The 27,791-nt window shown below is 43.7% G+C and overlaps 1 protein-coding gene across 3 annotated transcripts in view; it reads right to left on the bottom strand.

Moving 5' to 3' along the window:
* The window catches only part of Rxfp1 (relaxin family peptide receptor 1), a 101,641-nt gene that overhangs the window by 51,200 nt on the left and 22,650 nt on the right, over positions 1 to 27,791 (bottom strand). For 2 of the 3 annotated variants that reach the window (XM_055596695.1, XM_055596694.1), the window contains exons 1-2: positions 808 to 891; positions 449 to 547 (exon numbers count right to left, since the gene is read on the bottom strand). In XM_055596695.1, coding sequence (XP_055452670.1) covers positions 449 to 453 — 5 coding nt within the window. In that variant the 5' untranslated portion in view covers positions 454 to 547; positions 808 to 891. Of the gene's footprint in view, positions 1 to 448; positions 548 to 807; positions 892 to 22,216; positions 22,352 to 27,791 lie in introns of those variants that run through there. The other variant, XM_055596693.1, reaches the window with a different exon arrangement.

Here is a 27,791-nt window from a genome sequence, read left to right on the forward strand (position 1 = left end):
TGTCTCTCTCTCTCTCTCTCTCTCTCTCTCTCTCTCTCTCTGTTCTTTGGGAATTTCACATTCTGCACCCCAGTCCCACTCACTTCCCGGCCCTTCCATATCCACCCTCTACTGCTGTAACCTCTCCTCTCCCCCGAAAAAAGAAAATAAAAAAACAAAATAAAAATTTTAAGAAAAGAAAAAATATCGCCTGTGATGGCAGTAAGAACATTATATAAGATAGCAACCCTGACGACTGAGGCTGATTTTGTTTGCAATACCTGATTTGATTGATTCCTGGTACACTTAAAGACAGAATTCCAAATTAAGGCTTCCTTTCTCAAAATGTTTGTAGCTAAAAAAATATAATTGACTTTCAAAAAAACAAAACGTTGTATCGGAGATGTAAAGGCATGGTGTCTTACCATGAACTCATCAAAGGGGGCCCTCAGCTGCCTCGGCTACTTACAGCATTCCGGAGTCTCTGCCTCGGAGGGATTTGCCCAGGTCACTTTGTAGTAATTGGCAAAAAACTTGTCGAGTTGTTCAGACCACCCGTGGTTGTCTCCTGAAAAGAGAGCCCAATAGCAAGAAGGTTAGAAAACCCAAGCAGATAGATATATGTTGCTGTCTTGGCAAAATGAGTCCCTCCAAGCTGAGCCAGTGACTCTCACGGGTAGCTGGGTAATTATCACCAAGGACTTCGCACATCTGTCTGCAGTGCCAGGCCTGGGGGGGGGAGGGCGGCAATCTCCGCGCTTATCCAGCGCCCTACTCGCTCCCTGCACTTGAGTCAGTGATGGTCACATATGCGGAAATGTGACGTACATTCGTTCTCCACATCGTTTTTGTTTCCCTGAACCACCTTCATTAGCTGAAACGGATTCTCGGCGTGCGTAGACATGTGTATTAATCGAAACCCGTTTTAGAGGCGCACAGACACGGATAGGAGGCTGTGGCCGCTTGAGCGAGAATGGCTCCCATATTTTCACGAAGGTGTGGCCTTGTTGGAGCAGGCGTGGCTTTGTTGGGGAGGTGTGTCACTGGGGGTGGGCTTTGAGCTTTCACAAGCCCTGCCAGGCCCAGGATCTCTTTCTGTGCCTGCTCTCAGCTCAGGCCTGTCTGCTTCCCACCAAGGCGATCAGAGGCGAATTCTATGAGTCTGTAAGCCCCCCATCCCCCGCTAATTAAAGGCTTTCTGTCATAGCGTTGCCTTGGTCATCAAGTCTCTTCACAATACAAGACTGCTAACTGAGCTGGCCGTTATGATGATACCTAAGACACAAAGCAGCAGGCCGAGGAGGTGTCACACACGGGACAGAGGTGCTGTACAAACATGAGCTCCTGCATTCAGTTCCCAGAATCCACACTAAAACAAAATGAAACAAAACTGTACGGTGGCATGTTTTTGTAACCCCAGTGCAGGGAAGAGAAGACAGGAAAGCCTGACTGTAAGAGTGAAGCTGACTTAAGACCAAGGCTCTGGGTGCTGCAGGCAGCAGAGCTGGGAGAGAAAAGGGCCGCTAAGTCCTGCACAGCCTGGACTGCTCCATCAAGGGCTTCGGAAGCTGGGCGAGGGACAGCGGGAGGTGGTGTTTGTCCTGTTGGTCTCTGGCCTTGCCCTTTTGATCGCTATGTTGATCTTTTCTCCCTATGCTCCCGTTTTTCTCTGATGGAATGGGGGCAGGTAGTCTGTGCCTGCAGATATTAGAACTCACTGTGACTTTACAGTTCACGGCTAAGGCACTGAGTCCGGCATCAGAAGACTTTGGACTTGTAAATGATGTTGAAACTGCTAAAGCCTGTGTAGACCTTCGAAGCTGGAATGGATGCACTCTGTACTGAGAAGCCCATGAGACTTCAGGGACAAGGAACAGACAGTTACTGCCCAACAGAGATACGTAGGTGGCAAGTTGGTAAGGGATAGACCTCCGATAGTTTATGCTGCCAACGTGACGGGACCCTCAGTCACTAAAGCGCCAGGCTTTATCTGTGAGGGAGTCTTAGATCGGGTTAGTTGAGGTGAAGTACCCCCAGTAGATGTGTGTCGAACCACAACATAGGTTAGGCTCCCAGACTGACTAAAAAGAAAGTACGGTAAGCGTGGTCACTCATCGTCCTTCCTGCTCCCTTTTCTTCAGCACTGAGGACTGAATCTAATCATGCACACTCATGCTCTTCCGCTGTGCTACAGCTGCAGCTGAACGCTGCTGCCCGACTGTGGGCGGAAGGTGGCCAGCTGCCCAGAGCCTCCGGGTACTGGGACTCCCGCTGTAATAAGCCGAACCTCTGAAGTGTGTGTCCAAAATAAACCCGTGTTCCCTAAGCTGCGCTTGCCAGGCATTTTGTTGAAGCAACAGGACAAGTTGCTGAGGCATCCATGTGTTTGTCAGGTTTTGAGGTTTGTGGCACTGGAATTGCCCCTTTTCTAGCTTTGGAAGTTTGTTGCCTTCTTTGCAAAAATTCTATTAATTCTTTTAATTAACGCAAGTATCTAGGAATTAGAATTTAAGTTTTTTATTACTAGACTTGAGGAACCTATTGAAAATTACAATGTGTTACCAAAAATTTCAAAAATAAATTCACTTTTCAGAGCAGCATTATGAGTTATTATGTATTTGTAAATAAAATGTGGAAATAGGTGACTCATTGGTCTCTGGTGATACTGAGGGGCTGCTGTCTCCTTCTCCCTCTCCTTTTCTTCTCCTTCTCTTCTTTGCCCTCTCCTCCCCTCCTGCCTGTCCCTCCCTCTTCGCTTTCTTCTTTCGCTGTGGTACTTCAGCTTTCAATCCATGGACTCACTTGGCAAGTGCTCTTCCACTGTGCTGACGCCCCAGGTCTGCTTGTTCAGACAACTAAGGTTGCTTTTCCTATCACAGCTGCACGGGACTAGTGAGAGGTCGAGCAAGTCTTAGGAGGGTCTGCGGACTTGACCTTGCGGGCTGCAGGGCCTTGTGAAACTGTGGACTCCACAGCGGCAGCTCATCTGGTCTGTTCAGCAGGGGGAGGGGAAGCAGGTGACACGGCATCTTCTGGGAACACAGAGCTGTTTGTAGGTGGTGTTTCCTTGCAGTTGAAACTGACAGACGTGCCAGTGACTGATGGGATGTTATTCGCAGTGCCCCTTTAGCAGGCCCTATATTTAACTCAGCCTTTTACAAGTGGACTAATTTTACATTGTCACATTTTTGCCATACATAGTTCAGCAACTTAGCATCATGGGCCTGGTGCCCTTTCCCAGTTATTCGTCTCTTGTGCGTGCCCTCTTGCCCTTCTGCTGTTTTCAGGAATGTCCTGTATGTGGTTATCTTCATTTCCTTTCTGTTGCTGTGTGACAAAATATGCTGACCAGAGCGAATTAAGAGCGGGGTTTATTTTAGCTCCCAAGTCACCATGCTTTGCTTCGGGGAAGTTCACAGCCACACAGGAACTTCAGGCAGCCGGTCACACTGCACTGATTAGTCCCTGCTGCTACCACCCAGCTTTATAAGATCCAAGACATCTTGCCCAGGGAATGGTGCCATTTCTTGTTTGATCTAGTCACAATACCCCCCTCCCCACTCATGCCCAGAGGCATTGGCCATCACAGAGTCCTTTGTGGCATCAATTTTGTCAAACAAGTTAAAATGGTGTAGTTCCTTAAGTTTTGTTGTTGCTTGCTTGCTCTTTCTTCTGTTATAGAATGGCTTTAGTGAGGTTTTTCCTGAGACAGCATCTAGGACCAGGTGGCTTGGTGTGGGCAAGAGTGGCTTCACAAACAATACTGACCCTGTATCCACTGTTACCAAAATATATGTGTCACCATAAAACCGACTACATGACGTCCCAGTCTCATAACAGGTATAACAAATCTTAAATATTTTCACTCTTATCATGCTTCTTTATGGAGCCTTGGGCTCCGAGGACTTTTCGGCAGGGCACAGGCTGGGGTAGAGCTGGCCCCGGGGGAAGGATGTCAATGCCATCCATCACTGTCACAGTTACCATGAGTGGTCGGGGGAGCCGGGTGGGAGTCTGCTGCAGCCTGAGTGGAGGCAGGAGGACTGCTCGTGAAGCGAGGGCCACTGGGGTACGGCAGTCAACCAGTCAACCAGTGTTGGCTGCTCCTCACTTCACCGAGGAGTCTCCCCGTCAGCAGGAGTGTTTGTCATGCTGGTGACTTCTCAAAGGTCACACCACTGGGCAACGTGAGCCATTGTGTTGAACCTCTTTCTGTCCCTTCCAGACTGCTATAGCTGAGCTGTTGCTCATGATAAACCAACTGCTATGTCTGGGACAGTGTCCTTGACACACTGATTGGACACGTAAGGTTGGAATGATGCTCTTTCTCTTTCTTATTCTTACTTCTTTTCACTCCTTTCTGCCTTCCTCTCCCCCTACCACACACACACATACAGAGAGCAATGGAAAAACAGAAAAAGGTGAAAGTGAAGTCAGGATGGCTGCAAGGAATCTTCGACTAGCAGAAACAATATAAACTACTTATTCTTCTTGAGGTCAGAACGCGTATTTTGTAGAATTTCTTTTTTAGATAGTAAAATCTTTGCACAAACAAGCCTCTTGGTAATTAGTTTTTACCTTCTTCCTGCTTGCCAAGGCATTTCCTCCTTCATAGCCTTTACTCCCTCCCAACAGAGGGCAGGCACACAGAACAGAGACATGTGGCCAGAATGGCAAAGCCGGAGTTAGCATTTTTAAAAGAACAGCTTTTTAGTATTCCGTGTTTCTATATTTTAACTCATATATGCTTGATATTTTAAGGATACAGTTTTTCATACATTAGTAACTATTGCAGGAATTTAATTCTCTGCTATTTTTTTTTTTGAAGTGATCTAGGGTAATCTACACAGTACTTTACATTGAAAAAAGAAATGATGGAGTACCTAAAGATACACCAGTGGGGGAAAAACTCAGTCTCTTTCACGCTAGTAGAACTTGGAAATTAAGGCACTTACCAAGAACATATACTCTTTCGTTATAGTTCTCATCTATTTGTCAGTGTGGGCAATCTGGAAATCTGCATTTTCTGTATCCTGGGTGAGTTTTAGGCCAAGTCCTCTGGGAACTACTTGATATTACTGTATATAGTGGGCCAACACTTTGATAGTGATTGCTTTTGAAGATAGTATTCTTCTCACAAGACAGTAAAGGGTAGTAAGCCTCATATCCTCCATAACAGTCCAGTAGAGAAAGCGACACCTCAGTGTTACAGCAGTCTAGTGCTCCTTGAAATCTGCAAATACTTCTTCTCAAAGAAGGATGGTAAAACAAAACAAAACAAAACAAAACAAAACAAAACAAAACAAAAACAACCAGTGACTTAACTCTTTCAGTAAGTCTAAATGCGATAAACAAGGGGTACAAAAATCCAAGGCTCCATCACTAACGAGGGTGGACAGAATCCCAGACAAAGAATTAAAAAGAATGAGCATGAGTTGTACAAAGAAATGAAAGAGGACACACACTCTTAAGTGAATTCTAAGTGGATGCAAACACCTGAATGACAAAACAAAGTCAGCATAGGATAAGAAAGTAAAATTCAATCAAGAGATAGATATACTGAAGAAAAACTAAACTAAAATATTGGAAATGAAAAATTCAATGAGCCAAATGAAAAACGTTAATAGAAAAACCTCAATAGAAAAACCTCACCAGAGCTGGAGAGGTGGCTCAGTGGTTAAGATTGGGTACTGTTCTCCCAGAAGTCCTGAGTTTAATTTTTATCCAGGTGGCTTGCAACCACTGGTAAACCCAGTTCTAGGGGATCCAATCTTTAGAACATTATAAAAGGAGCAGATTTAAGAATTTGTTGCAAAAGGTATAGAAAATAGTTTGAATTAAATCACAATGGAAATTTCCCCAGGTCTAGGGAAAAAGTGCCATTTCAGGTATAAAAGGCATTGAGGACACCAATGAAACAAGACCGCAAAATAATGTCCCCACATCATATTATTGAAAGACTAAATATGTAGAATAAAGAATATTGAAACTTGTAAGGGAGAAACATAGAGCCACATATAAGGATAGGCCCACCCTGACAGCAGATTTCTTAAACAAACCAAATCCAAATGAAGCAAAGCAAAACAAACCAAACCTTTAATGTAAGGAGGGCTTTGAATGATTATTTCAGGCTCTAAAAGACAACAGCCAACCCAGACTGCTATAGCCAGCAAAACTAGCTATCACAATTGAAGGCAAAAGAAAAGCTGGCCACTAAGCCAACTATATGGAGAATATTTGAAGAGATACCTCAGAATGAGGAGAAAGACAAACACATCCATGAAGCTACAGGAAAGCATAAACCATGTTAGAATAGTTGGGCAAAGGAGGACTTGAAAAAACAAAAACATTACAAAACTAACAAAATGACAGCAAATAGCATGCATCTCTCCATAATAATTCTGAATGTTAATGGTCTCAATATGGCATTAAAACACAGATTAGATTAGATTAGATTAGATTAGATTAGATTAAAAAGCATAGTTTGTTTGTTCCTTCTAAGCAATGAACCTCACCATCAAAAAGGAATGTGATTTTAGAAGGAAAAAGATGAAAAAAGGCATTCCCAGCAATTGGAACTAGAAAATAAACAGGTGCAGATGTTCTAGTATCTGAGAAAATAGACTTAAGGATCAGTCAGAAGAGATACAAAAAAGTCTCTTGAACACCAACAGCTCAGGCTCTGAGATCTACAATTAATAAATGGGACCTCATGAAACTTAAAAGCTTCTGTAAAGCAAAGGACACTTAACAGAACAAAACAACAGCCTGCAAACTGGGAAAAGATCTTCACCAATCCCACATCTGACAGAGGGCTAATATCCAAAATATATAAAGAACTCAAGAAATTAAACACCAACAAACAAAATAATCCATTTTAAAAATGGGGTACAGAGCTAAACAGAGAATTCTCTAGAATCTTGAATGTCTGAGAAACACTTAAAGTTGGGAGGAGATGAGAGAGGGGGCCACAGCCAGGATACAAAGTGAATAAATTGTAATAAATAATAAACAAAAAAGAATTGCTCAGTGATTTCAGTCATAAGGGAGATGCAAATCAAAATGATTCTGAGATTCCACCTCATACTCATCAGAATGGCTAAGATCAAAAACTCAAGTGACAACACATGCTGGAGAGGATGTGGAGAAAAGGGAACCATCCTCTGTGGGAATGCAAATTTATACAACTACTTTGGAAATCAATCTGACACTTTCTCAGAAAATTGGGAATAGCTCTACCTCAAGACCCAGCTACAACTTTCCTGGGTATGTACCCAGGAAATGCTCAACCATTCAACAAGGACATTTGCTCAACTATGTTCAGAGAAGCTTTATTCACAATAGCCAGAATCTGGAAACAACCTAGTTGTTCCTCAACTGAAGAATAAAGAAATAAATTGTGTCTCACTTACATAATGGAACACTACTCAGCTATTAAAAACAAAGAAGTCATGAAATTTGCAGGCAATTCATGGTGGGAACTAAAAAAAGATCATCCAGAGAGAGGTAACCCAGACCCAGAATGATACGTATGATATATACTCACTTATACATGGATTTTAGCCATATAGTACAGGACAGACATACTACAATTCGCAGACCCACCCCAAAAAGATAAGTATCAAGGAGAACCCAAGGGAGGATGCTTAAATCTCATTCAGAAGGGGAAATAGAATAGATAGCAGAAGTGACTGAAGGGAGGAAACAAGACAGCTTAGCTGTCCTCTGAGAGGATCTACCTAGTAGAAGATTGAAACAGATGCTGAGACTCACAGCCAAACATTGGGTGAAGCCTACAGAGTCTTATGGAAAAGTGGGAGGAAGGATAGAAGGACCTGGAGGTGCCAGGAATTCCACAAGAAGATCAACAGGGCCAACTAACCAGGGCCCGGAGGAGCTTGGGGAGACTGAACCACCAACCAAGGACCATGCATTGACTGGACCTAGGCCCCCTAGCAGATGGGCAGCTAAGGCAGAGCCAGGGGAACACTGTAGAGAGAAGAAGGAAGGATTGTAGGAGTCAGAGAGGTCGAGGACAACATGAGAACACAGCCCACAAAATCAACTAAGTAGGGCTCATAGGGGCTCAAAGAGACTGAAGCAACGAACCTGTGTGGGTCTGACCTAGGTCTTTTGCATATATGTTATGGTTGTCTAGCTTGTAGGACTCCTAACAATGGGAATATGAGACTTGATTTTTTTTTTTTGTCTGCACTTGAGACCCTTTTCCTCCTACTGAGTTGCTTCTCTCAGCCTTGATATGAGGGTTTGTGCCTAGTCTTATTGTATGTTGTTATCCTGGGATAAGCCTGCTTCTTCTTCTTTTTCTTCTTTATTTTTAAAGGGAAATGGAGGAGGAGTGGATCTGAGGGAGAGGGGAGTTGCAGGGAGGAGACTAGGAGAAATGGAGGAAGAAGAAATTCAGTCAGGATGTAATATATGAAAGAATTAAAACAGAAGGTCAGGAAAGAAATTAAGGAAATGGAAAGAGAAAAGGCCATACAAAGAATCAATGAAACTAAGACTTAATTTGAAAAGACAAATTAAGATTGGCAAATCCTCTGCCAAACAAACCTAAGGAGAAAGGGAAGACTGAGATCAATAAAATTAAATATGAGACGGAAGATGTATCTTAAAAACTTATATTCTACAAATAGGAAAACCTAGAAGAAATGGAGAGATTTCCAGATACACATGACCTATTAATATTAAGCGGAGACAATTTAAAGTGAATCTGTAAGCACCAAGGCTGAAATATTAATAAAAAATATCCCAACTGAAAAAAGCCCAGGCCCAGATGGATTCCTTGCTGAATTCTACCAGATCCTTCAAGACGAAGTAACACATTTGCTTCTCAAGCTAGTCCAGAGTAGAAAAAGGAAGCTACCAAATTGCATTTAGTAAAGTCAGTGATATGCTGAAACAAGAAAAAAGAAGAAATAATAGACCATCCTTCCTGATGCAAAGATTCTCAATAAAAATACTTGCATACTTAATTCAAGAACACATGAAAGGGTCCTTCAGCACAACCAAGCTGGTTTTAACAAATGAACAGTTTTCAAAAGGTAAAATATGAATGGCCAATAAACACCTGAAAAAAAAAAGTTCTACCTCTTCCGCCATCAGAGAACGTACACATCAAAGGTGCTTTGAGATTCCATCTCACCCAGTCTGAATGGCCATCGTTAAGAAAACAAATAACAACAAATGCCGATGAGGATGTGAACAGAAGGTTACATTCTGCTCTTCTGGGGACAACAATTGTCCAGCTAACTGGGAATCACCATCAGATCTCTCTCTACCAAATGTCCCAGTTACACCACCTCTGGGTATCCAGCAGAAGAACCTCAAGCCAACACAACAGAGACGGTTGCACATCAATGTTTATTGTAGCACTACTCATGATCCCTGAGTTATGGCACTGAGCTAAATGTCTAACAATGGAGAAAAGGGTTAGGGAAATGTGGTTTATGTACACACTGGAACTTTTCAACCACAGAGAAGAAAAGTTGCGCCACGTGCAGGAAAGTGAACACACCTGCAGATAACAGTGAATTAAGCCACCTGCAGAAAGATATCAAGGCTTTCTTTCACATTTGGTTCCTAGAACTTATATAGATATATAAAATCACAGTTGTATCTGTGCTGTGAAAGTGGAAGTGAAATTGTCTAGGGAGAAAGAGAAGTAAGGCGAGGGTGAAAAACAGAACATGGTGGTTGGGGAGGTATGTTCAGTGTACCATGTGTCCTGGTATGAAAATATCCTTCTATAACAGTTTCATTTACAATGAGCATACACAATGAAAAACATTTTTAAAACATATGATATATCTAATCTACAATCTACTGGACATCACAGGTCAGCACATAGGACACTGTAGAGGACTGGATTTTTCCCAAAATGTGTGTGGCTTGACATCAAACCAAAGCTCACTACCAATACACAATATTATAAGCTAATATAGCACATATCACTACCTTGTGAAAAGAGCAAAATTCAGAATTCAATGTATCTCTTTTTTCTTATTTATACCAAATGTGTATTATTTTCACATTGTTGTAAAGTTGAAAAACTATAGCCAACCGTTGTAAGTTGGGACTGTACATGGGTCCCTGTGTACTTCGGAAGCTACCGCTACATACTTCAGAGGCTGCTTTCTGGGTGCCCTGATGTTTGGATTTCTCCTTAGATGTTCTGAGGCTGGGACCCTGAACCTTGAGTACATGGTAAGTGCTTTACCGAAAGACTTACATTCCCATTCAAGAGAAACAAGGCACAGGGTGACAGTATCCCGTTAAACAGTCTGCTCCGTCACTAAGATGAAGGGGTATATCTGATTGTCTACAAAGCATTAGTATGAAGGGATGGCTCTGATAGTCTACAAAGCATATGGTGTACTGGTTGATGAACAAGCAGGGGTTCATTTGTGAGGTCTGAATTTACGCAAACCAGAGCATTCTTGGTGCTCACATAGTCATTCCACCTTCAGCACCCATTCTTGGAAAAGAGAGGAGCATCTTTTGCTTTTAGAGTGGTTGTCCTTAAAGAGAGGTACCCTGAACTACTACAGTAAGCCCGGGCATGCAGGGTGGATGGGCAAACAGTAGTTTGGTGTACAGAACTCACATGACTCTTTCTGTGGTCTTACTGCCACTGGAGGCAAATATTTGAGGAAGTCAAGGAGTGTGCCATTATCCTGGGTGTCTTTTAATGCAAATTAAGCCACAGGGGGAAAAAAAAATACTGCCTCTCACTCCTTATCTAGTAAGATGTGTTTTGAGAAGAAAATCCCATGGAGATAATCTAAACATGCCTCATGTATCACTTTTAGATATTTTCTCATTCTGTTGCCTACACTGTCCTCAAAAGCCTGGGTTCAAGCTATCCTCCTACCTCAGTCTTCTGGGTATCTGAGATAATAGCTGGGTGCCACTATGCTTGGCTCTGAACATTGCTGGATAAACACAAACATAATGGAAGTGAAAATCAGGCCAGTAATTTTAGAAGAGCCAAGGGCTCTGCTACTTACATTTTTGAGACTACTAAATATAAAATCACTTAGTTTTGAACATACAACCCATGATTATAAGCTGGGCATGCTGATGCAGGCCCATAATTGCAGCTACGTGTGAGGTCAAGTTAGAAGAGACAAAGTTTAAGGCCTGTATAGGCTGCAGAGTGAGTTTACAGCCATTCTAAGGAACTTAGTGTGGTCAGGTCTCAAGATAAGAGATAAAAAGAGAGTGCTCACTTATCTTAGTCCCTAAGATCAGTTTTCAGTCCCACAGAAGACACAAATATCTGAAGTTTGCCTGTACATTAATACAAGAATCATTACTTATGTTACTTCTCCTCCTGTTTTAGTTAGGGTTTTATTTCTGTGAAGAGACACCATGAAAACAGCAACTGTTATAAAAGAAAACAGTTAATTGGAGCTGCCTAACAGTTCAGAAATTTAGTCCATTATCATCATGGCAGGAAACATGGCAGGCAGACATGGTGCAGGAGAAGGAGCTGAGAGTTCTCCATCTTGATCCACAGGCAGCAGAAGGAGACTGTGTGTCACCCTGAGTAGAACTTGATCATAGGAGACCTCAAAGCCCACCCCCCACAGTGACACACTTCCTCAAACAAGGCCACGTCTCCTAACAGTGCTGCTTCTTGTGGGCCAAGCACTCAAATGCATGAGTTCATGGTGAGTACTCCTATTCAAACCACCACGCCTCCTTTGTTTTCAGCTAAAACAACAACAACAAAAACCAAACCCAAAAAGACAAACAACCAACTTTAGTGGAGTGTTCTGACATGAGAACTGACTCCTGCCCACACTGCTGAGAACAGCCATCCTCCTGAGAGTGACATCAGAAGCTTATTTAAGAAGTTATGGAATATTTAGTGTTTCTGAACTTTAAATGCATGATAAATTAACATTTAGAGTCCTTGAATATGCTTCCATTTTCTAATCCTATTAAAAAAATATCATCACCATCATACCCCAAAATAGGCATAGTTTATCAGTTCTCATAGATTAGTAAATGCCAAGCCAGACTCAGAAAAACACTCTGTGGTGTTAAAAGTTTTCTTCTCTTAAGTTCTTTGCAACCTTTACCCCTTTCCTGTTGTAGGCAGCTAGACTCTCACACTTCTATCATCTGAAAAAGATGTTACAGAAGTTCAAAGGTTCACAGAGGGATTAAGTTCCTGGAATTTTATTTTCAAATGCTTAATTCTGACATGTGACAATAAGTTGGCAAGCGTGTTAAAGAGAAGCATTGGGCATTTCTGGTTACAAAGTAGACAAGAGCCTGGGGCCAGAAAAAGACAGTTGAAGAGGTCCCCATTTCTGGGTTAACTGTGGGTTAACATTTTCCACACTGGATTCTGGAGCAGTGTGGCCTGAGGTCATGGGGCAATTGTTATAGAACCTGGCTTGACACTGGAGCAGAGCATGGAAATGGGTGCAAGGGCAGAGGCAGCTGAGCATCAATATGATCACAAAGGTTTCCTAGGGGCACAGCTGACTCAGGAACACAGACATGTTTTCCTTGAGCCCTGGAAGGCTAAGGATGTAAACAGAGGCGACTGGGTGTGATGGCTTCAGAGGTGTTTGTGGCAGAAGACCAGATTGATTCATGCATTGCTCAGGGGACTTTGCAGTGTCACATGATGACAGCCAGCCAGACCTCTGCCCCTGTGGACCCCATATAGTATCCTGCACCACAGAGATTCACAAGCTCAGCTGCAATCCCAGTAGAAGAAAAATGGATGAGCCTTTTATCTGTCTCCTGTCTCTTGGAACAGTGGACACTTGTAATCACAGCAACCTTTGGACACAGAGAAAGCTTTGCATGAATAAAGATTGTTATTCGTTTGGAAAAGTGAGCTGACATTCCCAGTTCATTCCAGGGCTTCAGTTTCCCCACTTTAAAGGCAATGAAACGGTTCCTTTCTCAGCGACTGTGATGAGGATTAAATGAGGCAAAATACAGACTTAGAATAGTATTTTATATTTAGTAACTATGGGGAAAACATCAATTCTTATTCTTATCATCACACTTGCCATTTTAAATTTGGAGGTATAGTTAATGTCACATATACTACTTTTCTAAGAAGCAATTTAAAAGTACTTTCCTTTAAAAACTTTTACAATGTTTTAAATATCATGTAAGGGGAGGCTTCGTCCAATTTAAATTTTATCAATAAGAGGTTTGTTTGAAGGCAAAATTACATAGTGATTAACAATATGGTCATTGTTTTTCCACCCAGGCAAAATCAGAATGTAGAAAGCTTCTGTGTTTGGATAAGTGTTCCCCAAAGGACCGTGTGCTGTTAAAGCTTTGGTCCTTGCCCATGCCATCACTGAGAGTTGGATGGGACTCTTAAGAACTGGGACTGAGTAGGAACTTTAGCTCACTTAAAATGGTCCTTGAAGAGGATCCTAGCCCTTTGGTCTTTGATACATGAGCAGGTTTTTGGGCATTTGCTCCCATCATGATGTTGCACCCTGCTGTAGGCTAAACTTATCATGAACAGAAACCTCCTAAGCTGGGACCCAAAACAACTCATTTTATGTTACTAGGCTGGTTATCTACAATGTTTCTCAGGGTAATGAGAAGCTAACACACAAGCCAAATGTTTGGGATGGGATTCTGACTAAACCGTGCCATCAGGGGACTTACGTAATCTTTCTGCATTTTCATTTTCCTTATTTGTAGAATGGATGTCTTCCAATATGCTCAATTATAATGAGGATGAAGTGAAAGGAATCATATGAAGGACTTTTACTGTGTCTGGCACACATAAGCTCTTAAACATAGCAGATAATTTAGTTATAACTCTTATTAGAGAAAATCAAATACTGCCAAGAGGGTAAGAAGAAACACAAGAAAGCTACTCAGACATGGGCTTTCTGGCAATAGCATATCTCCAAATAAAATGCAGTGTTAACTGATGCAGTATTAATTGATGTCTAGAAGGAGGCACAAAGAAGGAGCAGTTAAGGTAGTATTTGGGAAGAGCTTGTTGATGCTGACCTTTAACACAAGGTCCATGTGTTAAAGGCGTGGTCATATCGTGCTGCTAAGGGGATCTTCATGTGATGGAGCCAAGATGGAAGTCTGCAGATCCTGGGTCATGTAGGCTGGAAGAGAATGTTGACCCTTTCTATTTTTGTTTTACTTTCTGGACATGAAGTGAGTGGTTCTACTCTGCCGTTTGCCTCTATTTGGCTCATCAATAGTGGACTGGAACCATAGGCTGGAATGGACCCAACTGGTTTCTGAGACAGGAAAAGCTTCTCCTTTTCGTAGGTTTCTTAATGAAAATTTTTTCCCTGAGTTGTCTGTAGGGACAGGAAGCCAACACATAGCTGCAATCGAAATTTCATCCTTGTGGGGCGCTTCCTTGAGAAGCTCAGTGCAGTTTTCATTCTGCTGTCAAAGCTGACTTCTGGTTGGTAACTTGCGATTCCACTTTTGTGTGTATGCTTGTGGGGGGGAAGGCAGGGTAGTGCTGGCACAACCAAACTCACGAAGACTTTGTGTATTACATACTAATTCCTGAGTGCATGTGTTCAGTAATGCTATGCTAGTAACCTTTCTGGCTGGGGACAGCTGGCTATCCAGGGCCCAGACAATTCCAGCGGGAACAAAGAACACAGCTGGGGAGAAAGGCTCATGGCTATCTAATAATGAAAAATACGGTTAGTCCAATTACATGTGAAACTATCAATCTGGAGCCAAAGTAGCTCATCAGTTAAGTCCATGGACCCAGGAGACAACTTCCTCTGCCTGAAACATCCAAGTGCAGGAACAGAGGCAGCCAAGGGCCACTCCTACAGTGTGGAGCCCTTTTAAGTTATCTAACCTTAGCCTGTTCAGTTTGTCTTTCCTTTCTTATGGAGCAACACTAAAGACTCTGGTCTCTGGCTTTCCTTTCCTCCTGTCTGTCCTCTTAATCACTTTGATGTTTCTCCTGGGCACTCTGTATGTGGAGCCTCCTGTTTCTATGAGTGAAAGGAATCTTCTTCTCTATTCCTCTCCTGTGACTTCTTTGTGGCTATATGTGACTGACCATCACATAAAAGAACATAGAGTATCCAGAATAAATGCTTTTTAAGTGTAGGACAACTTCTCTTCAGGGAGTTTATGCCAAGTGTAAGGATGCCTCATTGGAAATGGTGTCTAGAATGTTCAAAAACCAGATTGCTTTCATCTGGACTAGGACTCCAGAGTGCAGAAGGTCTACCCTTTTCTATTTCTTGTCCCTTGCCTTGACTGATGTAACAAATTACTGCAATCTGGTTCCTTGAAACCATAAAGATATATTCTCTCATAGTTATGGAGGGAGGCCAGAATCTAAACTCAAGGTGTCATCAGGGTGTCACACAATCTCTTCAGGCTATCAGCGTTCTTGTCTTGCCTCTTTGGGTTGTTGTTTACTTCTGGTGTGTCAACAAAACTCCATCCTTTGCCTCTTTCTGCCCATGGCCACTCCATCTCTATAGTCATTATCTGTTTCTTTGTGAGAGCCCTCTCATTGGGTCCATCCTAATGATTAAGTCTCAGCATGGTATTCATCCTTGTCTTTATTGTCTTTGCAGAGACTCTGCTTCTGAATAAGGTCACATTCTTAGGTTCCAGGAGGAGAGGAAACTTTGCAGGACATTGTTTCACTTCTGTCCAACACTCCAAATGTATTAGAAGATGATTCATTCCATTTCTCCTATGGCTTGCAGAAGTGCTAATATGGAAACAGACCAAAATGTCTGAAATCCCATTTCTGTGGATGATGCTGCAGAGGAGGCGAGAGATGTTCAAAGAGCAAGTCTAGCAAGGACGCGTGTGATGGTTCCTGGAAGACCTGGCCTCCACAGTAGAGGAAGCAGCCTGTTTTAGAATGAGGCACTGTAGCTGAAGTGAGGCAGGGTGTGTGCTCTGTGTATTGGCTCTGCTTATAAAACGTGAGGAAATGATGGAAATGCAGAGCTCTTTCAAGTGAAAATCTAGATAGTCACACACACACACACACACACACACACACACACACACACGGTGTTGCACATGCTAGGCAAAAGCTCTATCACTGAGTTCCAACCCTAGCCGTCCCCTGGGAACTCGACGCTCCTTTAACTTCACACTTTAACTGCTGAGTGGGCATTCTGGGTTTGAAATGGACACGTGTGATTTCTAAATGAGAACTGTCAACGTTCTGTAATCAGATTCCTTTGGTGTTTACCAGGCACACCCTCCAAAGTGTCTGGCTGATAATCCTGTCTCAAAAAAGGAAAGTTTTCTTTTTCACGGCTTTGCAACTGACACACCAAATTCCTGCTCTGATGACTTCAGTTCTGTTTTGGCATGCACTCCGACTGTGTTTATGAAAAGTCTCAGGAGAGATGAAAACTCTATTTGTGTCTCGGTGAAAAACACAGAAATTATATGGGAAGTATGTTAAATACTAGAACTTGGAGAAACATAATTTTCTAGCTTAGTAAATTACATATGCAATCTCTATATTACTTAATTTTTTAGAAAGAAGAGGAGTTCCATGAATTCAACTGAAAAGTTCTGAATGTATGTTTTGCCCATGAAAATGTTTAATGGTTTAATTATGTTTCAATGATTTTTGTATTAGGTATTTTTTCTTCATACTTGGTTATTGTGTTAGTTACTTTTCTTATTGTTGGGATGAAACACCTGACAGAAATAGCTTAAAGAATCGAGAGTTTATTTTGTCTCACCGTTCAGGGGTATAAGCCATCACAGCATGGAAGTCAGGACAGGAGTGCAGGGCTGCTGGCTCCCTGGCTCCTACAGTGAGGAAGCAGACAGCGATGGATATTCATGCTCAGTTTGCCTTCTCCTTTTTATTCAGTCTGGGATCCCAGCCCATGGAGTGGCATCCACGCAGTTAGGGTAGGTTTTCCTACCTCAGTTAACTCAATCTAGAAACGACCTCACAGATATGCCTAGAATTTTCTCTCTTTGGTAGCAGTAGAGCCTTTCAAGTTGACAGTGTGTTACCATGGCAGGTCCGTGTCTTTTTTTTTTTTTTATTTCAATTTTTATTTTTATTTTTTTATTAACAGGTCTGTGTCTTTGAAGCTGAACGCCTACATCTATCACTTTGAAACCACTCCTTACAGCTTTTGTACTCATAGTCATGGTCATAGGCCCATGACCATCTAACAATGAAAATTCATCCAGTTCAATTACAAAAGTTCCCCATAGTTTTGTTTTTTTTTTTTTAACAGTTTCAACACCGTTTAAAAGTCTAAAATCCAAGTCTTGTCTCTTACTCAAGACAATCTCTTAAGTGTGAGCTCCTATTAAAAAAAAAAACAAACAAACCATCCAGCACTACATACTTCTGTTATGCAATGGCACAGACTAGACATTTATATTCCAACAGAAAGAATGGGGGCATACTAAGGAAAGCTCGAGCCAAATCTGACCAAAAGCGAGGAGGGAAAACATCAAATCCTGTGGCTCACTGTTTGTCACCCAGGACTTCTGATGGAATCATCTGGGTTTTTAGCCCTGTTTCTTTCTTGGGCTGGCTCTAGTCTCTGCTCATAGCTTTCCTTAGTGGACATCCTATGGTCCTGGCATCTCCAATGTCCTGGAGTCTCCACTGCAATGCAGCCTTTTACCGTTCCAGCTTCATGCCATTGCTTTTCAGAGTCTCCTCACACAGAGTTTGAATCTAGCACATGTGAGATGGCTCAACTTGCTTGCTGCAAGCCTACGTGACTTCATCACTCCTGCATCTTTCCTGTCTATAAAGTCAATACACACAGATGCTGCCAGCTCCAGGTGTAGTGTGGTTCCCTCCGACTGTAGCTGCAGCCATGGCTGTCTTTACTTTTGAGACAGGAACTAAACATTCTTAGTTTAGGTTCTCTTCATTCAAAGTAATTTGTGTTTCACAAGTTGGAGGCTTCCCGGGGTAGAATCTTGTCTAGGGCACTTTTTCTATTGTCCCATGGCAGAACTTGATGTTTATCTTTTATGACACTAATCTCTTAACATACTAAAGCTACATTTGCTACATTGTTTCTGTCCACAGCCTCAAATGTGCTCACACTCCTTTCCTTCTCAGATTTTAAACTTCCCATGTCTTTCTTCTCTCTTTCACTGTAGATCTGGATAAGAGAGTGAGTAGAAGTCATATCATATCCTGATTTGCTGTTTTGGAATCTCCTTTGCTCAACAAAAATGTCCATTACTTTGGAATTCAGCAGCACTCCTACTTTTCATCACCTGGCTCTATAGATGATGATGAAATTCCTCTGTCCTTCCTGAATATTTCAGACTCTTCTGACATGAACAGACAGCAGCAGGGCATACCTGGACATCTTAGGGTTTTGATCAGAGTTAAGATCAGGATATGGGCAGAATGAAGTCAGAATCATTTCCAAAATGACGTTTGAACTAGTCCTTTTGAAACCTCAGGAGCTGAGCCTCCACTGTTCGCCTTTCCCTTGGTATTCTAGTCTAGCAAGCTCCCGCCAGAGTGGCCCATTAATCTCTATTCACAGAGTTCTTGGACTTCCTTATCCTGCCCCTGCAAACTGTTTCACATTCCTCCCACGGGCCAGTTTTAAAAGCCTATAAACTATGTGGTCATATCAATCATAGCAAAGATGCCACCTCCTGGCACATGTTTTCTGTATTACTTACTTAAAAAAAAAGATTTATGTGCATGTGTGGGCCCAGAAGGGAAAGCAGATTTGTTGGAGCTGAGATTTTAGGCATAGCCTCCCAACATACGTGCTAGGATCCAAACTCTGTTTCTCTGGGAGAGCAGCAAGGGCCCTTCATAGATAGGCCACCTGTACTAGCGATCTTTAGTGCTACAACAAAACATCTAATGAAAATAATTTAAAGAAGGGAGGGTTTCCCTTGGATCACAGTCTGAGGGTGCAATCCAGTTTGGTGGGTCTGGAATTGGCAGGAGGGGTCTGAGCAGCTCATCGTACTATAATCGTGTTAGGAAAGAGAAAGGCCAGCGCTTGCCCTGTATTCCCTTGGCGCTTCAGACACACATGGGAAGGTGCTTTTCATGTTTAGGATGGGTGATCTCACTCCACCATCCCTGTCTAGAACCCCGCCCCAACCAAGACGTTCCCAGAAGTTTGTCTCCCAGGCGAGTCTCAATCCTGCCCAGTGGACAGGGTAAGTTGTCCCAGCTACAGACCACCCTGTCCTCCAGCTCACGAAGATCGGCTGCCTCTGCCTCCCAAATGCGGATTCTGAGTTAAGTTCTACCTTGAAATTTCCCTTAAGGAAAAATTCCCTCCTCCACTAAAAAAAAAAAAAAAAAAAAAAAAAAGAAAGTTTTACTTGATAATATCCTTTTAATTGCAAATGATCATCCTAAAAGTTACCTGAGGATCCATCTCATCTATATTGGCTAAAACATTTTATTTTACGCAGTTGGAAACATAGCTAATACTGCTCTGTCAAATATGCATGAAATTTATATATTCTGGAAAGACCAAATTTCTGGTTTAATTTAATTAACATTAGCAAAAATTTAAATATGGATGTCTTAAAAATGAGCAGCCTTGGGAGCATAAATTATCCATATACCTGAAAAGGAAGAAAAAAAAAAACCCATAGCTTGCCAAGGAAATTAGAACAGCAAGAGGCAGAAATAACTCAAGCTCCTAGTTCGTGTCACCTGGCTCTACAGATGGTGATGAAGATGTGATTCCTCTGCTCTTCCTGAGCCTTCTAGCCTAGCATGGACAGAAAGCAACAGCACGTACTTGGACATGTTAAAGGTTTGATCAGAGTTAACATTTTAACATGTAGACGGTAGGATTCTCATGCATGAACACAAATGCATCATATTTATCTTCTGCTAAACATCTCCCATATAGCATTTCATTTAATCATTTTTAAAAAAGATTTTTTTTTCTCTTTCTCTCTCTTTTTCTCTCTCTGTCAGAGGGAGTCAGATCCTCTGGAGCTGGACTTGAGAGATGGTTCTGAGCCACCCATGGGTGCTGGGAACTGAACTTGGGTCCTTTGCAAGAGTAGCAAGTGCTCTTACTGCTAAGCCATGTTTCCAGCCTCCACTGAGCTCTTTTGAGAACCTGTGGCCATGGGTACTCTTTTATTGCCATTTTTCCAGAAAAGAGAAGAAGGGCCATTTACCACCCTTTATATTCAGCACTGAAGCACAAGTCTTGGAGGCTGACCCCCTGTTTGGGATGCCTTATTGTCTTCATTTGGCTTGCTGTCTGGAGAGTCTTGAGGAAAGCACCCAGCTAAGGATTATGACCACAAGGACTGCTACTTATTAATATTATTTTTTAAATATTGTATCTTTAACTACCACTAAAGCTAGAGTTTCCTCTATGCTGAGGACCAGTTTTCACTGGTGAATTTGAGATGGCTACTGGGCTTCTGCTTCCTGGGGCCATTTGGCTTGGTGGCAATCCACTGAGGACCGTGTCCAAGCATCAAGCAGGTGCAGGGGAAAGTGGCTGGCAGCGTGCTGCTCACTGCTACATTCTAAGTTTTAAGATCTGTTCAACACTCAGTTATTTCAGTAAATGCTAGTATTGAAAATGTTTGCAGATGCTTAAGTCAAAGGTAAATAGAGGTTTCACCCACCAGTTTAAGTGTGTATGCCTTTTGGTTGAATACCCATGTAGAGACAGTGTTCCAAACTTAGTCTGCAAATACAACCAGGGGAAGGTATCACAACCAAAGCAAAGCAAAGCAAAGCAAAGCAAAGCAAAGCAAAGCAAAGCAAAGCAAAGGAAAGCAAAGCAAAGCAAACCAAACCAAACCAAACCAAACCAAACCAAACCAAACCAAACCAAACCAAACCAAACCAAATCACAAAGGCCTGAGGCTGGAGAGTGTGGCTCAGTGGCTCACTGCCTAAGTCGGCGCGTCAGCTCTGCTCACTTGGTAGTGAAACAGATGGTGACTGTCACAAAGAGCAGCTTGCTATTCAGCCCCCTCAGCCCAGCTCAGTGGAGGAGGCTTAGGGAGTGAAGGTAGGACGCTGCTAGTTAGTGCTTCACAGTACTTGGCTATTGCCCTGAGGATCCACCCATGCAGAGGTTGGGTGGAAATGGTTACTTCATGCCCCCTTTTTGTTTTGTTTGTGATCACAAGATTCATTTACAAGAAATGACCTGTTCCTCTGAGGCTCAGGCGTCAGTTCTATGGCATAAGTGGGGTGAGGTTTTCCTTTACAGAGTGAAGGTTTTTAAGCTTGATCTCCCTCCAATTTTACTTGTAAAAAAACATTTAATTCATTCAGCCTTATAAAAACTGGAATATCCAGAGTTCGGCAGCAAGGCCTCCCGAAGGCTTATCCTTTACATAGTGCTTCCAGAGTTAGCATTGTAGGTATGTTTCTGTCGTCAAGACATAGCGTATTTTCCCACAGTGAGAATACTATTAACTACTGTGTTGATTAGCAGATTGGTTTTGCAGTGAATCAGATTCAGGGCATTCGAGTTGTCTTGATGAATTTGTGCTTTAAAGTTTCGGAAATTTGAACAAAAATCTTAACTGTTATTTTCCTAAATCTTCTACTTGGCAATCAGGTTCGCTTGCTGGCCTGGCAAGGCAGTAGGGCAGGTTGTTGTTGGGACAAATAAGTTCCACTTACCTACCTGTATTTTCAGGAATTCTCATCCTTCCTCCCTAGCTGTATTAAGTAGGACACAGTATCTAATATATTGAGTCCTGCCCATATGCCTAGCCTACCTAATCTTTTATCTTTCATCTCCCAAAGTCTCACAAGGTAGGTACAATCATTAAACCCCTTTACAAAGTGAGGAAGCTCAGACACACAGAGTTTGCATAATTGGTTAATGCAGTACCTAGGTTCAGACTCCAGAGACCATATTCTCCATTTTGACACCTCACATCATGCCTCAAAGACATGAACTCTGCAGGTTTCTTGGCTTAAAAAGACAAAAACAAAACAAAACCAAAAAAAGTGATTGTGCCGAATAGCTGTTTTCTGAAATTCTGGGGGTAATGCTAGAAAAGCAGTGATGTAGTAACAATGCTGGGGACGCAGGACAGTTGTGTTAGCAAGTTAGAGGTCAGCCTGAGTTACACAGTGAGCTCCAGACCAGCAAATCAAGGGCTTGTCAACATGGTCAATTCTCTTTCTCCTTAGAGTAGCCAGGCCAGCCTGGCTGTGACTCCGCCCACCCCCCCCCCCCCTCCCCCCCCCCCCCCCCCCCCCACTCACCACAGTTGTCCTCATCAGCTCCATTCCCACAGTCGTCTACACCATTGCAGTGAAGCAGCTGAGGCAGGCACTTGGTGATGTTCCCACAGGGGAAGGAACCAAGGGGACACCTCACATCCTGTGCACTTCCAGTGACTGCAGGAAGAGGGATAGAGATAGGGCATTTGGAGATAGCTGATACAAACGTAGCACCAAAGGCAGTCATGCGTCATCCACCTCCCGCAATCCCGCATAGTTCGCACACATTTGTGCCCTGGTCCAGTTCAGAAACCTGGCATTACCATCCACCAGGGCCATGGCTGCTTTCCAGAGCCTCTGCCTCACTAGGATGCTCTCACCAGCCTCCCTTCCTAGGACTCTCTTGCCAGCCTCTCTTTCTCTGTCCACCGTGTCCAAAGTGGCGGGCGTTGAACCCACGACTACCGCATGCTAGGCAAGCATTCTACCACTAAACTGTGTTTCCAGCTCCCGACACTCGGCATATTTTCTCAGCTTCTCTTTTCGTGACCGTGTGCTCATGCTTTGACGTCAGCTCCGCTCCTTTCCTCTATAGAAAGTGCTCTTCAGCTTCTTCTTTTTAAAGACAGAATTTATGGTGTCTTTACTGTGGGCTCCACCCTGCTTTTAGGGCATGAAGAAGCACGTGCCACCAGCTCATTTTTCGTAGTGGGTGGGTCTAAGTGGGAAGCCCTGGCAAGGCTGTGCTGGGACGTTAGTAAAAACCCAGCAGCTGTCCTGGCATGGGCTGCCGTCTGTTGGGGGGACACCACTGAACAAGTCAATAAACGATTCCCAGCTGAGAGGTGCACAAAGACACGAGACCTGTGTGGGCGTGGACGCTGCCTGCGGGCGTCTGTGGGCCGCCGAGAAGGTGTTCTGAGCAAACGAGAACAGAATGAGAGGAGAATCCGCGGAGCAGGAGGGAGGGGTGTGTGTGGAGGTGAGCGCGCGCGTGTGTGTGTGTGTGTGTGTGTGTGTGTGTGTGTGTGTGCAGGTGAGCGGGTTTAGGCCGAGCTTGTGATGGAGCATAGAGAGCAGGCACGTGTGGGCTAAGTTGAGGCTGAGGAGGCCGACAAAGATGAAGACTTCGGCCTTCATTAAAATGCAAGGGAAAGAGAAGGTGAACCTGGCCCTGCAGCCAGGGAAGGTAAGTGCTTTCCTAACGCTCTCTGGCTGCTGGAGCCCCAGAGCTATGCTGAGCTCTGGGCTGCTGCTGAGGAGTGTGGTAAGCCAGCGGAAATACTGTGGATTAGCACAGGGCGGAGACGTGGAGGGGAGAAAATGGACACGTTTCACACACACATTTCACCGAGGACGTAGCTGGAGCAGGCCGGGCAAGGCTGTGCGGTCACCCACTCTCCTGGATGTGAGGGTGCACGGAGTCACGTGGTGCATTCTCGCCAGAGCCCCACCGTGCGGCTTCCTTAACCAGCTAAGCATCAGGCCCATTCAGCACCACCCCACCTTTCAGAGAGCCACGAACACATCCTCCATCCCAGCCCCGCTTCCCCATCATCTCCCTTCTCCAGGTCCCGGGACCCTGCAACACCAGTCTCTCTCCTAACAATTTCCTCGGAGAGCTAGCATTCAGCCCTGCCACAATTCCTGCCCGGACTCTATTATAGTCTTGCTTCTGGGTGAGATTCTACTCTGACTAGGTAAATGTTTATTGAGTGGTTGATAGAAAATTAGTTACTATTTAAAACCATGTTTTTAGGAGAGAATGTGTTCTGAGTGTCCCAAACCAATTTAAAGTCATAAGACGTTACCTCTAGGAGCACATAATAAAACAAGAGGACGATGGGAACTTTGGAACTTCCAAGAGTTGAGCACATGAATTTGTCCCTGCTAGACCGCAACTTGCAGCAAAGGCGGTTAAACGAAGGCCATTCCACCTTGGTTCTCAAATTCTCTTATGTGTGTCTTCATCTTCTGATGACCCAGGAAAGCCACCTATTGCAACAAAGTCCCGGACACTGTGTGCTTCTTTCGGGGTGTGGAATGGGACGTTCGGAGTAGGAAAATTATAGTTGTAAGCATAAGGAGCAACAGTTGTCCCTAGACACTTGGGAGTAAACTTAGGGCCTCTGCCCCGAAAGAAGCTATTGAGAGGTTTGGACACCTGAGGACATCTGTCTACCCTATTCTGACTTTGCTGGGCTTAAAATAGATCAATTCTTTAGAGCCATTTTCGTTGCTCAACAAAATAGAATGGAGGGTACCTGTCTGGCACTCCCTACCCAAAGCAGAGCGCTTTCCACCCTCAGAGTCCTCCGTTAGAGTGGTGCACTTGTTAGACAAGATGAACCAACACATGGTCATTGCCAGTCGCTTACAGCATTGTTCGTTCTTGGTCTTGGCAAATGGGGTTTTGGCAAATGTGTAAACACATGTTCACCACAATTGTAATGTTGAGACTCATGAAACAAGACTCCAGGACCTGGAGAGATGACCCTGTGGCTAAGAGCACATGGCTTTTCCAGAGGACTTGAGTTTGGTTCCATCCCACAGGTTGAGTGGCTCACAACTGCCTGTAACCTCAGCTGCAGGTATCACCAACGCCGCTGGCCTCTGTCGGCCATTCTCCGTGTGTGTGTGTGTGTGTGTGTGTGTGTGTGTTCTCCCATACCGATATACGCGCACGCACCTGCAGCACCCCACCCCAACCGGAAGACATGGCGAAGGATGCATCACACCTGTGTCATACTCTGTGCTGTGAACAATATTCTCACTTGCTAAGTTGTCTTAAAACTCGTCAGGTCATCCATCACTTCTCCACAACAGTTGATTAAAGCAGAGTGGAAACTAGGGATTGTGTACCCCAGAACAGAGATACTATGAGCACATTTCTGTTGATACTGAGTTTTGATGTCTTCTTTATTAAACTTTAGACAATGAAGTTTAAAAATCAAGGCTGAAAAAATAAGACCACCTTTGACAAATTGTCAATCTCCAGCCCTAGCGGCTGTTTAGAGTTTTAGCTGGACAAACACAGCTTTCACGCTGCTTTTTTGAAGGTTCTGAGCCACTTGCTTTGGTGACTACATCGTTCTTATGTTCTTTTTGTTGTGATGGTGCTAGGGTTAATAAGCCCAGGGCCTCTGGAGTGCCAAACACACACTCTGCTGCTGAGATAAGGTCCCAGCTTACAGCTTATCTCTTAGGTTTAAATTTATATTCAGTGGCAGATACAGCTTTTCAATGACAGTACCATGAAATCAGTCTATTTCCATAACATCATAATTCAATTAGATACATTTGAAGCCTTAGATATCAGGATACAATTATAATATAAATAATGTTAGATTAGACTAATGTTAAGCTATAATTTTAAATTCTCCAGCTGACAGAGAACCTATAGGATAGAAGTCTTTTTATTTTCCTGAACTGTCTGTGACGTGCTCGCCTGAGACTACCCTCAGACACTTTGATGTGTACTCCCAACAAGAAAAAAAATCTCCCACAGCATGGCTCAACTGTCAAAGTCTGATTAACACCCATTTGCCATTCCCATGGGAGCCTCAGCGTCTGTTCTGGCTGCCAAATACCCTTTAAGTAAAGGGGTCTAGTTTAGCCTCACCCCATCATGATTTATGTCTTCAGTCTTATCTGGAGCCACTTTTGTTTCCTTTAAAAATCACTATTATTGTGCATGTGGGCACAAGTGGGCATGATGGGCGTGCATACCCGGCACATGTGTGAAGGCCAGAGGACGGCCCTGAGGAGTCACTGGGCTCTAGGAATTGAACTGGTGACAAGCACTGGCACTGGCTGAGCTGTCTTACTGGCCTCTTTTTAATTTTTATCCCACCGCTTCACTTTCTCCATCTTTGGCCCTGGGAACAACCCTAAGCTGGCTTTGATCCTCTCAAGCCTCAGCAGAACCCACTGGCTTCTGAGGACTACCTTGCTCTCTGACACTGAGTCGTAGTTTAGCGTCGTCTATTTTACATGCTGCGGCTCTGTAATCCACAATTTCTCTGAGTTCTGGCTCCTCCCAGGGTTGAATCGTATTTAGAAACCATGACAAGGACTCAGGGCGTGCACATTGTCACAGAATGTTGCTGCTCCTTCCCAGTGTCCTCAGTGGATGGACTGGGACTGCATAGTAATTCAGACCTGCGCACACAGACATGTCTCCGGATCTCCGGATGAAGAATATGAGCCCCACCCCCCATGCAGCATCGTCAGAACGAGTCTAGTTTTCTCCTCCTAAGTTTCTCTCCCACCTTTCTAACAGCAGGAACCTGCTTTGCATTACTTCAATATAATTATTCTGACAACTCTCCTCCCGGCTATGGGCGCCTTTCACTGCAGAGAGCCCCTAAAATGGACCCCAGCCTGTCAGTCCTATTTCATCGTCGCACAGAATACCTTCCTGTGAGCCACCAAAAGGAGGACAAAGGGGCAGGAAGCAGTGCTCTAGGAAAGTTCTGGAGACACTGAGAGCAATGTCTTAAGACCTGGGAAGAACGTTGCCTTTGCTTGTGGCTCTGTCTGTTTACAGCAATGGGACCAGTGTTGTCGTGGGCCTGATAAATACTAGACAGGATAGTAAACCCCTCTGGAAAGTTACCCATAGGCTTGCAAAACAACCATCCGTAGGAAAACAAGGCATCCTACCTGTCGCCTGACTATACAGATGCCCCGAGGTGTCTGGCTTTGTACCAGGACAACAACCTGACAGAAAAAAGTGAAAGACTTTGAAATGGGAAAAACACCTGAGGTCACTGAGTAGAGTTATCTTTTTCTTTTTAACTTTTAATTGATTGTCTATGAGTTTCACATGATGTGCCCCAATCCCACTGTCTCCTTGTCCCTTTATATCCACCGTCTGCCCTTGCAATCTCCCCCCCCAAAAAAAACAAAAATAAAACAAAAGCCTCGCCATGGAAGCTGTAGGATGTGCCAGTGTGTCCCATACATCTTAACTTCCCTTTGTCCACACAGCTTTACTTGTAAATGTTTATTGCAGTGTGTCATTGGTCTGGTTCGAGGTCTCTGGTTTCTGCTACACTCTCGATGCGGGACCCTCACCGGGGACTCCTCTTGGATATCCTGTTGTTGCCCTGTGTCATGGAGATCCTGCAGCTCTGCATCTGCAGGACCGGCCCCTTCATGTGCTACAGCAGTTCATAGATGGGGTAGATGTTGAGGTGAGCCAACTCAGAACCCTGGATCTGGGCCTGATGCTGAGCCAGTTGCTCACCAGCACTCCAGCCATTGGGCAAGCTCTCCGGCACTACCCCAGCCAGCAAGGGGCAGAGCCAGCTCCACTCATGCTGGGTCACCTGCCCGGCACAGGTGGCAAAGGCGGGGATGCAGTTATCCTGACCTCACAGCTTTTTGGGGCCTTTTTTCCCCAACTCTGATATATAAAAATACAAACAACTGTTGTCCTTAGAAATTCAGATTTTCTGTGCTAGAAATGAGATGGTGAGATACTTTATTGTCTCATGATACTGTTTAATTTTGTATGCTTTTATTTCAGCATGCCTGTTGACCAAGCACACACCACACACACACATACACACACACACACACACACACACACACACACACACACACACACACA

Source organism: Psammomys obesus, unplaced genomic scaffold (genome assembly GCF_907164565.1).
Source record: "Psammomys obesus unplaced genomic scaffold, mPsaObe1.curated_primary_1811, whole genome shotgun sequence".
Classification (NCBI taxonomy): domain Eukaryota; kingdom Metazoa; phylum Chordata; class Mammalia; order Rodentia; family Muridae; genus Psammomys; species Psammomys obesus.